Source organism: Pterocles gutturalis, unplaced genomic scaffold (genome assembly GCF_000699245.1).
Source record: "Pterocles gutturalis isolate BGI_N339 unplaced genomic scaffold, ASM69924v1 scaffold2118, whole genome shotgun sequence".
Lineage (NCBI taxonomy): Eukaryota > Metazoa > Chordata > Aves > Pterocliformes > Pteroclidae > Pterocles > Pterocles gutturalis.
Window position 1 is genome coordinate 92309 of NW_010122898.1, and position 16219 is coordinate 108527.

At 38.9% G+C, this 16219-nt stretch overlaps 1 protein-coding gene across 1 annotated transcript in view; it reads left to right on the forward strand.

Annotated features, from left to right (window-relative positions):
- The window catches only part of ADCYAP1R1 (adenylate cyclase activating polypeptide 1 (pituitary) receptor type I), a 101905-nt gene that overhangs the window by 60729 nt on the left and 24957 nt on the right, over positions 1-16219 (forward strand). The window contains exons 4-12 of the mRNA XM_010077686.1: positions 947-982; positions 1622-1663; positions 3465-3568; positions 4122-4219; positions 4667-4799; positions 6950-7103; positions 10526-10586; positions 14697-14766; positions 15922-16013. Of these exons, the coding sequence (XP_010075988.1) occupies positions 947-982; positions 1622-1663; positions 3465-3568; positions 4122-4219; positions 4667-4799; positions 6950-7103; positions 10526-10586; positions 14697-14766; positions 15922-16013 (790 nt within the window). The remainder of the gene's footprint in view (positions 1-946; positions 983-1621; positions 1664-3464; positions 3569-4121; positions 4220-4666; positions 4800-6949; positions 7104-10525; positions 10587-14696; positions 14767-15921; positions 16014-16219) is intronic.

The following is a 16219-nucleotide window of genomic DNA, read 5'->3' on the forward strand; positions in this document are numbered from 1 at the left end:
TGTCTTCCTCCTTTCCCACAGGATCAAAATTAATCTTTCTTTGGATTTCACTTTTAATAAAAACCCTCTCCTACAAATTGGGGAATGGCTTTTCCAATCCCCAGTTAAGATTTGACCATACGTTCAAGGTTAAAAGAAACCAACCTGAATCCCAGTGGTTACTCCAGGGGATACAGAACTAAGCTAATCTAAACATTTAACCTGCCGTAGCAGTCAGTGAAATGTTGGAAATATTTTTTTTGCTGGTCGGTGGGCAGAGGTATTTGCTGACAGCTTTTTCAGGCTCCTCCGTGCCTCTCTCTGCACGATACACCAGCACCACTCGGTGGCTTACAGCAGCTCCTTTCTTCTTCATCCCTCAACACCAAGCTTGAACCAAAATCACAATTCAGGAAAGTCTGACTTCAGCAATTCGGGTTAAGTGCTTAGTAGGGAGGGTGGGAGCTTGGTTTAGGTAATTCCAACATTTGATTTTGGAAGGACAAAAGAAAGGGAAAGGAAAAATTTTAATGCAAACCCAAACTTTTATGATTTCCCATTGTAACATTTGTATTTTTTAGTATACAAATGAGCATGGATTTCAGCATAATATTTTGGATATGTGTGGGTCTTTCTTATTTCAGAACCCTCCCCACCCTCTAAAAAAAAAAAAAAAAAAAAAAAAAAAAAAAGAAAAAAAGAAGAAAAAAAACACACAAAAAAGCTCTCTCATCTCTTTTTCATATCTTTTTAAAAGTACGATGAAACTCCACGATGACCAATACAACGAAATCAACCATCTACTGAAAAACACTTTCCAGCCATAAGAATACAGTACTGATTTGAAAAAAGGATTTTAACAAAATTTTGTTGCAGTTCTTCTCTGGGCACTGTGACATCCACTCCTCCTGTGGGAAGCAAACTATTATGAAGATCAAATTAATTATTTTTATTCTTCTCATTTCAGGTTGGGAAGTAGATAACTTGGGGCAAACCCATGCAGGTAAGAACCAGTTGTGTTCACTGCCTCCTATGTATCTGTTATCAAAAATTGTTTGTAGAGCGCATGATAAAATCTGATTATTGAAGAGTTATTTGTGTATCAACCATTCTGATAATGAATACATGTAGTTCATTGCCACACTGTGATAAAAAGTGAAAGTACCCATCTGATAAGTTTCTAGAAATCAACGTGATATAACCTATAACCACAAAATTAAACTGTCTTGCTTAAAAAAAATAAATCATTGCTTTTTGTCATTGATGGATGGAAATAATTTTTCATGAAGTCAGTGAAAACTGACCATATTTAAATATCTATGGGTTATAAAGATAAATTTCTAAAGATATAATAACTGTTTTTACAATTGGTCCTAATTTGATCGTGTATTCTTTTAGCTATGTGCTCACTGCTTGCAGTAGCAATTTTTTAAAATTTTATAAGTTCAGCTTTGATTTAAACTCACAAGTAAAACTGTGTTTACTTCCTGAAAAGGCCAAATCAAGTATTTAGTGCCTTTGGTCCTGATCCAAACAAATAAAAATCAATTGGATTGTATTCACTGATTTCTACAGAGACCAGTTTGGGTCCAAATAGAAAACACAATCAAAACAATTTCATACTAAATTTCCACTTTTATAGGTGATTATGACCTGTTGGAAAGCACAGCCCAGTCTCCCCTAGGTAAGAAACAGAGCCATGGAATGTTTCTCTTTTTATTTTAACTCTGCTAAAAAAGAAAGCACTGAGATTTTTCTCCTTCCATTTAGGTATTATTTTCTAACCAGTTCTAATTATGGTGACACATTTTCTGATGCATTGCTTTTAGCAGTATTATGAAAATTTATTCCTCCAATATTGAGCCTTGCAGTCTAACGAGTATGTTGTTATAAATTACATCTACCTGCTTAACAGTAATTACTAAATGCTGTTAAGGAAAGTCAACACCATGATTCAGTGGTTATTCTCCATAGAAAACCAGAGATGAATGTCCAAGAGTAATTTACCAAAATTTACCAAGTAATGCAATGATTTTAAATGAATGCTGTGATTAAGTAGATATGTTCTGCCGCATGGATGGCAAACAGATTCGCTAAAAAGAAGGTCACTGTTGGTGTTAAGAGCTACTTGAATAAACTGCTCTAAGAATGTGAATCAGCACAACCCTAATAAAAAAAATTAAAAAAAATTTAAAAAACCCAACCAGCACCTTGAATATTTCCATGAATTTTGGTCAAGGTACAGCTCAAACTCCAAAAACTCTAATAGTTCAAGAAATGTTCTGTTGTGCTGGAGAACAAGTGCAGTGAGCCGCCCAGCTCTAATTTTTTGACCTGGTCACTGAGCTCTGGCAAAATCAGTGGTGCTTAAAAAGAGCGTCACAGGGCCATCCCGCCATCCCACCGTAGGGAGCCTCAGTAACAAAGTGAATGTGAAGAGGTGCTTTCCTCTTCTGCCCCCACCTCTTGTTTCCCAATAAGGTTTTAAGCCTGTTGGTTGTGTCAGTGAAAACCACTTAGGAGCTAGTCCCTATATGTAATATTAACCAAATAATTAGGGTAAAAAGAGAGAAAAAGAGAAAGAGGTTTTGTCTGAGCCAGTTTTGAGCCACCATGCAAACACTGGCTTTAGAGTAAAGTTATAAACTGAGATTAGAACAAATAATAGGCAGAGGATTGTGAGAAGCTCTGAAACGGGTTTGAAATTTTTAACTGAAACCACAGAGCATCTGAAGGTGTAAATGACCATATTGGTATGAAGGCAGAGACAGGGAAGAGATTCCCACTCCAGCTTTCCTTTGTTTTCCTACAGACCCTTCTCACAAAGTCACTCTTAGATCAGAGCCCAGGAGATCTAGAGCCTTGGAGATGAATGAGTGGGAGAAGTTCTCTTACTGTAGGAGAACAATCCAGCTGCTTCACCACAGATGTATAATTGTTATTTTACCGATCCTACAGTATCCTGCCAGGCTTCCAGCAGCTGCTCAAAAAAAATATGTTTGACTTGCCAGTCCCATGCAGATGCCTCAGATATAGATCATCTCAAATAGCACAAACTGCCCACCTGTGTTTAAGTACTGGACTTCACCTTCAGCCATCTGAAGTGTAGATGTCTACATCAAACCTGTATTCCTTAGATGCCTTTCAGAGTCAATGAAGATAAATTAATATTTAGCTGATCCCTGGTTTAGGTACCCCCTGGGGAATGAGATCTTTGGTGGCCTGGAGGCACTGTTTCTACTGGTTAAACCTTTTTTTCCTCTCTGGTGACCACTTGTGGTAGTAGACATCCACAGGCACCTATTGTAGAATTGGGTCATTAAAGATGTCGTTAAACTTTCAAGATGCCATTAAAGTCACAGATAGCCAGATAAACAGTACCGCCAGTTGTACTGTGGGATTTTCTTTGGTCATGTACCAAGGGGAGGGAGGGTACTTCCTGGGGTTTGCTGCACTAATGTCACATCCAACTGTGTTTGACGTAGGGGACATCAGCAGAAATTGCACTGAAGATGGCTGGTCTGAACCTTTTCCTCATTATTATGATGCCTGCGGCTTTGATGAAAATGAAACAGAGTCCGATAACCAGGTGGGAATTAATCTTATAATTAAAAACAAACAAAGTGGGGGAGCAGCAGACTGCTTTTTGTCCAGCCTCTGGTCGTGTTTGGATTTGACAGTGATTAGAATGAAACAATCAGATATTTACGGGCATAAAAATTTGAGAAGCAAGATTTCAGTCCTTCCTAGCCTAGTACTGAACATTTCCAGAATATTAATATTTACTATTGATACAACTTGTAACTTCTAGAAGCATGGGTTACCCCTGAATTCTGCCCCTATTTGACTATTGACTTTGGACAACTACTTTTTTTACTACAGATACATACAAATGGTCAAAGAAATATAACCAGCCTTTTTTATCTCATTGACAAGTAAGCTTCACAGTATCCAGACCCAAGAGTATGCCAAACATAGAGCAATGCTCTAATGTACACTGAGATCTCAGGGGAACCAAGAGGAGAAAACCACCGGGTTGTTCAAGAAACAAATCCTGGCTGTGGTTCCCTCTGCACGTTGACAGGGTAAAGAGGATGTGACCATAGATGAACCATTTAACAGTGTGTTGTTTGCCTCCCAAGGATTACTACTATCTATCGGTGAAGGCCCTGTACACGGTGGGATACAGCACATCTCTGGTTTCCCTCACCACCGCCATGGTTATCCTCTGTCGTTTCAGGTGAGCCAGAACATGAGCAATGAGCTCTTCGGTCACTGGAGGAGAAAGACTGGAGATCATCAGCCCAAAATAATGTTTACACTTTTATCTTACCAGATGTAGAATAAGAGGGAGACAACCCTTTAACAGAGTTGTTCCCCCAGGCTGGACACACTCCAGTAGTCACATTTCAGTAGATTCAGCTGCAGAAGCTGCATTGAACTGGGTCTATTTTTTGCTACTTTGCATGCTTTTGCAGGAAAATCCCCAAATCTTCCTCTTGGTCAGGTTTAGGGTCCGTATTATCCACACTCTTGACTTTCAGATGTTGCTATTCTTATCACCAAGGTGCTAGGAGCTCTGGCCATGTGTGCATATAGACCTAGTGCGCTATTTCCACGAAAGAAAAGTCTTTTTTTTTTTTTTTTCTTTTTCTTCCTTACCTCTCCCTTGATCTTTCCTCTCTAGGAAGCTTCACTGCACTCGAAATTTTATCCACATGAACCTCTTTGTTTCCTTCATCCTACGTGCAATATCTGTATTCATTAAAGATGGGGTTCTTTATGCTGAACAGGATGGCAACCACTGTTTTATCTCAACAGTAAGTAAAACCAAAGGCAAAACCTTTTCCTTTATTTTTTTTTCAACATGAGATAACAAAAAATGGCAAGGCAGGCAGCAGTCTGTTGGGTGTCATAAGCTGAGAAGCTATTAGGAGAGAAGGTAATTGGTGGTAAACCTCCCTCCAGGTTCACAGCAAAACAGTGAATGGAATTGTCTCATGATGCCATCACTGTCCTTCAGTCTGTCCTTGAGAACAAACCTACACATTTTGGTTTCTGAATCTACTCGGGTTGTTTCTCCCTTTCACAGATCTGTATAGTGAGAGGTGAGATGAGAGCAGACACAAGTGTTTTCCTTCATCTGAAGGTCTGTTTTTTCTCCAGAGCCTTAATTTGTTCTGGATGTCAGGCAGAGTTGTGTGTAGAGAGGGTGAACATTCAGACAGAGAAAATACCCCTGACGGTCATATTCTCAAAAACTCGTTAGTATTAACCACGTTTGTCTCTGAAGTGTGTGGTTTCATGGAAAGCAGTCTCCTTCACAGATGCACTTAGCTGTATAGTACATGTAAATCCCAATTCCTTTCACACTTAAAGCTAGTATTTGATTTGATAAATCAGCTCACTGGCTGTAATTATGATGGAATTACAATGAGTTCCCAAACTGAGATCTCCTTTATCCATCCAGTTATGAGCTAAATTCTCTATGAGTCACTCCACAAGGAAAGTGCAGCTGTGCAGTTTCTTAGTCAGCCTTTTCTTTGTCGTTGAAACTAGTTTCTGCTTTTAATTCTTCTCCATGATAAAGCTGAAGCCATGTTAGATCTGTGATTTGTTCACACCACTCTTCAAATAGTAGCATCTGCCTCTCTGTTTGGAAACACTTGAAATCAGCCACCTAATGACCAGATCTTCAGCCTGGGTAAAGCTTCCATGAAGAAACTCAAGATCTGATGGTTTAAACATGTTGGTTGTAGATTTGTCCCAGAAGATGAAGTGCAAGTAAGAACCAGTCAAAATTGTCAGCCTCCCACTGCCCCAGGCAGGAGCTTCCAGTTTACACACTGATTCTGCTCTAATTTGTTGAAAAATCCTATTTTTGTAAGACTAATGTTGTCTAGTTGGGATGCAACACTAGAAAAGTAAGTGTATTCTACTCTAGCGAAGTCAGGGTAGAGCTCAGTTTCCACCTAAGGCTTTTATCATGGAATAGTTTAGGTGGGAAAAGATATTTAAGATTACCAAGTCCAACTGTTAACCTAAGACTGCCTAGTCCAACACTAAACTGTGTCCCTAAGCTCCACATCTACACAGTTTTTAAATACCTCCAGGGACGGTGACTCCACCACTTCCCTGGGCAGCCTGTTCCAGTGCTTCACAACCCTTCCAGTGAAGAATCTTTTCCTAATATCCAAACTAAGCCTCCCCTGGTGCAACCCGAGGCTGTTCCCTCCCATTCTATCACTTGTCACTTGGGAGAAGAGACCAGCCCCCACCTTGCTATGACCACCTTTCAGGCAGTTGTAGAGAGTGACCAGGTCTCCCCTCAGCCTCATTTTCTCCAGGCTAAACAACCCCAGTTACTTCTTTTTTTTTTTCTTTTTTCTTTTGTCCACTGGTTTTCCCTCCAACAAACGAATGAAAGCTTCTATCGTTTTTACAGTAAATCACATTTACACTTACCTTTTCTGTCCCTGAATGACAACACCCGAGACTGGCAAGAAAGTGGAGTTTTCAACAGCACACAGGAGGGTGCATCCTTTCTGATCCCACTCTCAGTGTTTTCCACAATTGTCCTGCCATTTCACATCCTTCCTTAGGTTTCTCAGTACACAACTGGATTCTTTTCTTTTCTGCACTTAATTCTTGGAAGGGGGCTTAAATCTAGCAATTGGCGTCCATTGATGAGGTGAACTCCCACTAAGGCAAGACATTCTCAAGCTGTCTGCAGACACTCGTCGACCACCTCCCACTGGTAAAATTGGCTACCTGCCCTTTCAAGCTTATGCTCTCTAAGTGGCACCTCACATTCTTCTCATGCTTCTAAAACTTTATTATTATGAATGTATAATAGCAGTCCCAGCTGTGTTCCTTTCCACTAAGAGATTTGGAGAGGTTGAAAGCTTTTTCTCTATCTGGTAGGTGGAAACAACATGGAAATAACTTTATTTCTCTTTCTTCTCTGCAGGTGGAATGTAAAGCAGTGATGGTGTTTTTTCACTACTGCGTCATGTCCAACTACTTCTGGCTTTTCATCGAGGGATTGTACCTCTTCACTTTATTGGTAGAAACCTTTTTCCCAGAGAGGAGATATTTCTACTGGTACACTATTATTGGCTGGGGTACGTGACATTTCTTGTCTAAAATGTGTTTCAGTGAGAATTGCCTTCTACAAGATAGTATCTTAACGCCAAGTTCTTCAGCTTTATCAAATCTGCAATGCTAAATCTAATTTATTTTCGCAGGTTTCATTTGTCCCTTGGTTCCAGATAATAGCTCAGTTGGAAACATATCCAAAGGGTTTCCACGTCTGCTCATCACACCTGGGTGCGAAATGGAAACTTACAATGGACAGAAACAAAATTTGTTTCAGAAAGGCCAGTGGTACAATGATAAGCAGTGTGGTTATTTTTCATGCCAGCCTTCCGGGGATGAATTGATTCCTGTAACATGTTCATTCAAACAGTTCTTTGCTGACATTTTTGTGCAGAAATCAGAAGGTGAATGCAGAAGGATACATTCATTTAAAATACACCCTTAGAAGGTTAAGCTCAATTTTTTGTATTTAAACATACTTCTGAAATAATCTGCAAATAATCCTGTATATTGATGTGTAAAGTCTACATAGAAATCTTATGGCTTAAACAGTTCTCCTTTGAAAAAAACATCCTAATGTAAACCTACAAGTAATCCACAGCTGGTTTTGTTTTTTCCCTCCTGAAGCAGCTGTACATACTCAAAAATTCTCATCTCCTGGCAAAGACTCCCTACAATAGGAGAAAAACTATAGAAAAGAAAGAAGAGAACAAGTGATCAGAAATAACCTATGGCATATAGAGGCTATTGGAAAATAAACTGTTGGAAAAGAATCTTACAAGTTCCCTTTGTACTATCCACAGATGTATGATCACCTTATAGCTGAGATATAAGACTCTTTTCACAGAGATCTTAGGAGTTAGGTAAATGAAAATGTGACAAATGTAAAATAAGAAAAAATGTGCAAATCTTTGCAATCTGAACATAAATTAGAGGCTGGGTTCCTTTAATTAAATTTGCACAAATTTCATATCTGTAGGTTTGTGTGAATGTGAGAATACTGCAACACAGAATATTAACTGCATATTTAAAAAAAAATAAATCTGTCTTTGTAATGAAAGAACTATCCAGATGGTTTGATTCTGTAATGCAGCCTCAGAATATTTGGTCTTGATTTGGATATGATAAATAAGCTCTAGATGTTCAGTATCAATAATATCCATTAATAATACCAAGAGAATCTGCAAATGTGGATGGCTTTGGTTTTGCTTTGGTTTGTTTTTAAATATAACATTTTCTCAGCTCCTGCATATTTTAACTTGAACAGCAGTTCCTCTGAGCTGGTAGGAGCAATTGGCACTTTGCAAGAACAGAAGCGCTCCCAGCCTTGGAATTCAAGTCATGTACAGCAAACACAGCCCCTCAGCTCCCAGCTGCTGGGGAGGGAGTTGCACTGAAGCAAGAGCTCAGCATTTTGCGGCATCTGGATGTTTGTTTCTTCAAATGTGCTGAGCACATCAGTGTCCTCATTTGATTAATGAGAAATACATATGGCTGGGTGGATCCAGGCAATTTTTTCCTCTTAAATATGCAATATGCTCTAAGTTCTCCAGATAGACTGCTGTCTTCCTGACACCTCTCCTAATGCCTTCTCCTTACTCAGGGCAGGAATACAGTCAGCAATAATAGCAATTTTCTCAGCATTTGGGGCTTCTCTGGTTGCTGATGTTACTTGGAAGCTGAAAAGAAGGTGGTGAAGATACACACATCTTTTGATGTAATGTGATTATATGTATATTCATATAGCAGATGGTTCAGAACTCCAAGCTGATCCATAATGTGCTTTTTGAACTCTGTTTTTATGACACATTTAGTCTATTTCTGCCTTCATGCCCGAAAAGAAGATATACACATCTTTTGATGTAAAGTAATGTGATTATATGTATATTCATATAGCAGATGGTTCAGAACTCCAAGCTGATCCATAATGTGCTTTTTGAACTCTGTTTTTATGACACATTTAGTCTATTTCTGCCTTCATGCCCATGTTCCAGACTTGGACCACAATTCATACCATGAAAATTTATCTAGTGTAAATCAGTGCAAGCTAAATAGCATGTCAGACCCATGATTGATATGAAAAGATTATTTTTGTTATTTTTCATCTGTTAAGTGCACAAAGATCTCAATGTTGTCTTGGTATTCTCATGTGAGAAAAGCAGACTTCAATTTAGATTAAATATGCATGATTTCTTCTCCCTAAAGCCTGTCATTTTATTTCTTTTTATCATTTTCCTTTCAAATATCTCTGTGTGTGCTTTTATAAAGGAGACAAAGCCTGTCATTTTATTTCTTTTTATAATTTTCCTTTCAGATATCTCTGTGTGTGCTTTTATAAAGGAGAAAGGCTTCATCAGTCATCTAGGTCTAACAGGGAAATTTTTATTTCTGATAGCAGGAATATGAGATTTGACAGCCACTCACTTAAGTGGATTCAGTTGAATGACTAATTAATGTGACACCAACACAGACTTGCAAAATGTATGAAACATAATTGTTCCTGTCAACTTCTGACAGCCTCGTTCACCACTGCAAGCTGGGGTTATCGAGGTCCTTGGTTTGTTTGCTTTTTAGCACTTCATCTTGCCAGTGGTGTCTGAATAGCTGTAGGCAGTCTCCTAGTCAAAGATTTTCTTTGCCATAAAATGTAGATCCATCTTACCTAGAGTTTTCCTGCAAGAGTGCAATATTTTTAAAAAATATTTCCACTGGAGAACTGCACTTCAGTGTTTTCAGACAGGAAAATAAATCCAAGTTTCCCAGTCGATTCTTACTGGTTTGATTTGATTTGTATTTTACATGCATTTTTTTAAAAGTAAAGAAACGTCTGGAACAGAAATGAAATTATTGCTCCCAATATTCTCTTTTGGGGGTTTGGGTTTTGGGTTTTTTTCATGGAAAAAAGATGAAAAATTCTTGTGAGTAAAGGAAAACTAGCCTTCGCTAGTTTATTTTGTTTGAATAAGTAAAGTAAAATCACTTGTTTACACAATAACAGATAAAGTGCAATATATGCGAATCATTTACAACAAAACCACATAAGAAAACATAGAATACAATAATGCCATTACAGCTCAGCATCTGCCACTCCGCAATTATTGCATAATTACAGTGGCTCTAGACACGGGAGCTGCTGTCACTGCTTTAATTTTGTACAGAGTATGTTTTACTGTTAATGCAACAAGACGTAGTACAACAACTTTGAGCAATAACGACCTGGAACAACATCATTCCTTCCTGTTATCAGCTTTGCTTCTGCAATCCCACCAAGACTAACCCGTCCTCTGACGGCAATAGATATTTCTAGAATTTGGAATTAATGTAATGAATTGCATCGTTTCAGTGCTATTAGGGAATAAAACCTCAGTGGAGAGATTAAAAAAGTGCTCATTGCTGAGTACTAAATGTGTCTAGACTGCTAACGATATCTCCATCTTATCTTCTACAGGTACCCCAACAATTTGTGTCACTGTCTGGGCAGTGCTGAGGCTTCACTTTGACGATAATGGGTAGGTATTGTTCAACGTTTTTGTCCCTATTGTGCTGATGAATTTGTAAAAGAAGCTGTAGGCATCTACCCCATAAACTTGCAGCTAACCCAGTGGCTCTCCATTCCTTGCTCAGTTAATTTAGTGGAGTCCAGGATATGGTTTATCTCATCGGAAAAGAGCTACGATTGTCTTCTCCTCTCCCATTACAAAGGAAGATGAAGATGATGAGCTCAGCTGTAGAAATTATGCAGATATCTCTGATGCAATGAGTGAAATCTGCACAAGACACTGCTGAGCTTTGATTTACCGTGGCAATCAGGAGTCTAACTTCCCTTTGGAGAGATTTTCCTACAAATCTAGGGAGGGAGATGAGTAGAGGTGTGACAGAAGTCCACATCCTGTCTTCTGTGTGAAAAAAAACGAGGAAATGGAATAATTTAAGAAGGAATTCAAGAAGGTAGATTGCACCCAAAATGGCCTCTTTCAGTAGGAAAAAACCTGCAAATATCCTTTTCTAAAGGACTAGGAGGAAAAGCTGCTCCCAGAGATGGTCCTGCACATCTTGGTAGTCAGTAGCTTGATTGGTCTGATAGAAATGGACATGTATGTACACCCTGAAAATACAAAATTAGCAACTTCTTTTTCATGAGAGCTATCTTAGAAATTGATGAAATATTAGAAAAATGCTGGGAATGAGGGAGATTGAATAAAATTTGGAAAATCCAGCAGTGGTTCTTTGAAAACCTTGATCTGAATGGAAGGCATCATTACGTACCCACGTCCCATTTCCGAGAGACTTAGGCATGTGTTTTAAACTCGCCTTATACTAGAGATACCTGGATCTGAAATTTGCACAAGACTCACTGTTCTGTCAGGTTTTCTTCATCCTTCCTCTTTCATGCCCTTTTTGGAAAACACACAAAGGCCTTCCTCCACTGGGGATGCCAATGCTTTGACCCAATGTTCCCTTTTGACATTAAGACAAATTAAATCATTTATTTCCAAGCGAAACAAGCCAGAAACCCCTGTTGTGTCATTATTATGATTACAACACTGGTCCTAACTGCATTAATTTCTCTTGGGAGTCCATTTTGTGGGTAGGGTGAACGTCTCGCAGAAGGAAAAATAGAAGAAGAAAAAAACCCTTTCTTTTAGTTAGAGAAGCTATTTAGCATGCAATGTGTTTAGACAGATTCTAGCTGAGCGTCTCAGTGGTTACTTTTTAAAAATCAGCAAGCGTTGTTCTGGAGGTGGGGGAGAAGCCAGCATGAGCCTGAAAACATTGCAGGAATTACTGAACCGGGAAACCACAGACGCAAAGGCATGGGCTGAAATACAGGCTCGGAGTTTGAGTCTGTTTCTGCTTGCTCCTTATAAAACTGGCAGAGCTCCCTTGACTTCAGCTCCTGATTCACATCACTGTCAGTGACGGGTTTGTGGAGATAAATGCAACCGTCTCTTTATCCAGGGCTGTGCTACTGAATTAAATGGAGTTATTCCAGACGTACACCAGAGATGTAACAGAGATCAGACTCTGACCTTTTCAAATGGAAATCACATCCCTTCCCCAGCCCACTGGCTCCCTTCCCTTCATCCATCGTGAAAAAGAGTCCTGGGTGTCTGACCTCCACTGTAGCAACACATTTGGAAGAAATAAGGGAGTCTGTTTACGTAGCACAGCTTGTTGGCTGATATTACAATATTACAGACTGTTCTGTTGTGCATTGTTGATTTTTTGTTTTTTTTCCTGGTCATGTTCGTCTGAGGTGAAGATGGTGTTTCTTCCACCACATCCATTCTATAAATGTCACAGGGACTGGACCAAAAAAGTCGTCCAAAAAACCGTTGTGTGAGCTTGATCTGATTTATTATTGACATTTACAAGATAGACATTGAGCTTGCTGGGGACACATCCTGTAAAGAAGAGGAACAGGTCTAAGAAGAATAGGCATTTGTAGGGGATGAGGTATCATTCAAGAAGACACATTTAAAATAACGTCAGTGTGGAGAAAAAAAACCCAAAACCAACCAAACCACAAAACCAACCAACCTCCAAGTGTCTCTTTGTTCCAGTCGGAGTCTGGAATAATTAGCCAGGCTGTAGATGTCTTCAATATAGATAACTGGATCTAGAGCAGGTAGATTCCATCCACTTTAATTTCTTATTTCTGTATAGACAAAGTACCATACAGCAATGCCTGTTTGTACAGCCAGATTCTTATTAGAATTTGCTCAGATTCTTCCAGCATTGGTCAACACACTAAAGATTTTTAGAGTAGTTTTAATGTGCATTTTTAAAAAAGTGAGCTCTGCAAATGTTGGGTAATTTTCAGAAGAAGGTACTTAATTTATAAATATATACAAAGAATTTAGAAGATAATGGGTGATTTTAGATGCTTTTGCTTTGTGGCATAAAATTGTCGATAGCTGAAAAGAGCCTGATTTCCAGACTGTGGGTGAGGAGTTCCCTCTGAACATCGATCCCCCTTCAAATATTTAAAGTTGGGCATCCAAAGGGAGGTAACTCAGAAATGTTACTTTGCATTTGAAAATCTCAGCCATCAGTCCCATAGATTTTGCGGGGTTTTTAAATTTCTAGGCTTTGTATACAGAAGAAAAAATATGTAATTTTGTGCAAATTTGATGTACTAGCTCTAAATTATCTCTCTTCTCACCAGCTCTACCACACACGTCTTTCTTGTTGGTTTTATGGGAATCCAGTAAAATATTGTTCAAGTGAAACATAATAAACGTGGTTCAACCGAAAATATAAGTTCAACTGAAATTTCTAAGCCAGAAATCACTCAGCTGCTTGGGATTTCTCCCATATGCGCTCTGATGATAGAATTTGAGCTCTGACTCCTCACACTTATGTATACAGTTTTGTTTAAAGATTTTCACTTTTCCCCCAGAGGTTACCAGGCTCCCATTTAAATGACACAGAAGTTGCATTAAGCTCTCGTAAGATAAGCAGTGTTTTATTCCTGTACGCTCTTTTAAATTGTTTCTCGACATCCGACAAATGCACCATGACAACCACTGCTGGGATTTTGGCTGTTGTCCCAGTGGGAGGGAAATCCCCCTTCTCAGAACTGCAGGTACAAAGTAGACATTTTTCTGTGATTTTATTTTCTCCAGAGGGAACCATGAGAGGAAGAAAGTGAAGACAAATAAAAGACTTTTTTTTAGACTTACAATCAAATTCTTAATGACTTAAAATAGTGTAGGGGAGGCAGTGCGTCAGGAGAAATAAGGGGTTTTTTTCATTATTATTGTTTTTCTAGATTTTAAAATAAATGTTAAAGCTAAAAACCCTTATGTATATGGGTCCTGTAGTTGGCTTTCCCTGCACATGAATGTCCGAATGCATCAATATGGAATAAACTTCATCAGAATCCTGTGTTAATATGGAGGAAGGTTTTAAATGCTGAGGTAGAAATGCCATTTTAATTATGATCACTCACTCCTAAGAGCTTAAAAAAGAAGCTGACCCCAACTGTTGTCCAGTACTTGAACATTCTCAGATGAATCCTTGCTCCTTGGTAGGACTTGCAACCCAACAACTGGAAAATTGTTCCTATATGTCAATACAACCAGTCTCCAGTACATCCCTGTGTACGGGATATGTGTCAGAATCCTCATGTCAGGGTTAGGAATCAATTTTCACATCTGTTTACCCTGGAAAAGTGAGACGTCAAATTTTGAAATAATCATCTCCTTTGAGGTATCACTTTCTTTTTTTACGTTCTACTAAGATGTTATCTTAAAGGGAAGATTTTACAGTTGTGTCTGTGTCCTGTGTTTGTTCTGTGTCTGCAGACACACAAACATGCCTAGAGGCGTTTTCCAAAATGGCTAAAATCTTTAGTAAGAGGTACCATTGAAACTGCCACAAAAATATTTATTCTGCTTTCAGCTAAGTTGGATAAAGTCTGTAAAAGAAAGATACAATAGGGGACAGATTAAAGAACTAGTACCTTTGAACCCAAATAAAATAATTTAGCTTCAAGACCAATCTCCCACTTTCTACCTCCTTAAAAATTGTAGAGTTTATTCACTTCCTTGTTATATCTTTGTCTTTCTCTTTCCTCCCCTTTCCCCACCCCGTTCTTTCATTAATGACTGCAGCTGCTGGGACATGAATGACAACACTGCCTTGTGGTGGGTGATCAAGGGTCCTGTGGTTGGATCCATCATGGTAAGTAGCACTTGGAGGAGGCTCATCCTTAACACTTCTCAAGGCAAATAACGGATGCAAATAGCTTCAAATGGCTTTACAAATGATCCTGCATCTGCTATGCTGGACTGATGGATGGCTTGTCTGAATGTCTACCCTTTGCCATCCACAATGCTAAGTAGTTCCATTGTTATAAAGAAGGTTTAGTACAAGTTAAATGATGGTGCGCTGCCTGCAAGCAAACATGATGTAGACAAGGAGTTATTCAGTTGCTTAAACGCAGATGCCATGAGTAAGATCCTAGAGCATATGGAGCATTTGCCTGGGGCTGGCAGATGAGGTATGGGAATCCTGTGCCATTTGGGGTGGCAGCTGAAGGCCAAGTAGGACTACTCAGGGTATCTGAAACAATGCTAGATGTCAGGGACCAGAAAACTGGACTGTGTCTGTTGAATAAAATTAATTCTACAACTGCATTTGTTTATCTAATATTAACTTTATAATAGTATTGTGGACATAGTGCAAGATATTCAATTGACAACAAGGTATCTAAGCTCTCTGTAGTTGATGGAAGTCTTTGACTCAAATGATGCTAGATACCTGTGTCTGGACATCTGGAGAGGTTCTAAAGTACCCTGTTAGTGCTCCAGCTGCTGCCCCAAAAGAATCTGGAAATTTTAAAAATAGTTTTGGGCTCCTCAAGTTAGGAAATTAAATTGAGCCCCTAGAGAATATGTTTAGTTGCACCTAAAAAGCTGTTTGGCTTACCACATGTAGCTGCCTACTTCTGGACATGCTGGGTTGCTCTCCGTACTCTGGTGATAGCACTGGCCAGGTCTTCATTGACTCTTGTGGGAATTTAGCCATCCCACTCACAGGTAGTTGTTGAAACAACTGCTCCATTTAACTCTTGAAACCTTTTTGCTTATGTTTGTCCTATCTGGTGCTTGGGTCCAAAGAAGAATTTAGCTGCTACAAGGGTGATATTTTTTGCCTGGAAAAGGGGTGATGAGACCCTTGTAAACTTATTCCACTACTCCTGACCCTCTAAAATTTCTAGACTGCTATTTGGAGAAGAATAAGACAGTGGAGTCAGCAAGTCGCTGGGAATGTCTCATTCTCATACTTGAAAAAATACATAATTGTCATAATTTTTTTCCTGTCTTTTTCCCCTAGATAAACTTTGTGCTTTTTATTGGCATAATTGTGATACTTGTGCAGAAACTCCAGTCACCTGACATTGGGGGCAATGAATCCAGTATATACTTGTAAGTACAAATAAAGCAGTAATCAATTTAGATTTCTAATATACACATAGGAAAAAAAGACAAAGACAAAAAGACACCTCAGCTGAGTTAATTTGATTTTCAGAAGAGTCACAAGATCTATTAAATTGCTTTGGTTGATTTTGACTTTTTAAAGAAATCCAAAAGCCACTAAAGTGCATTTTAGTGCCAGATTTCGCCTTTCTTTA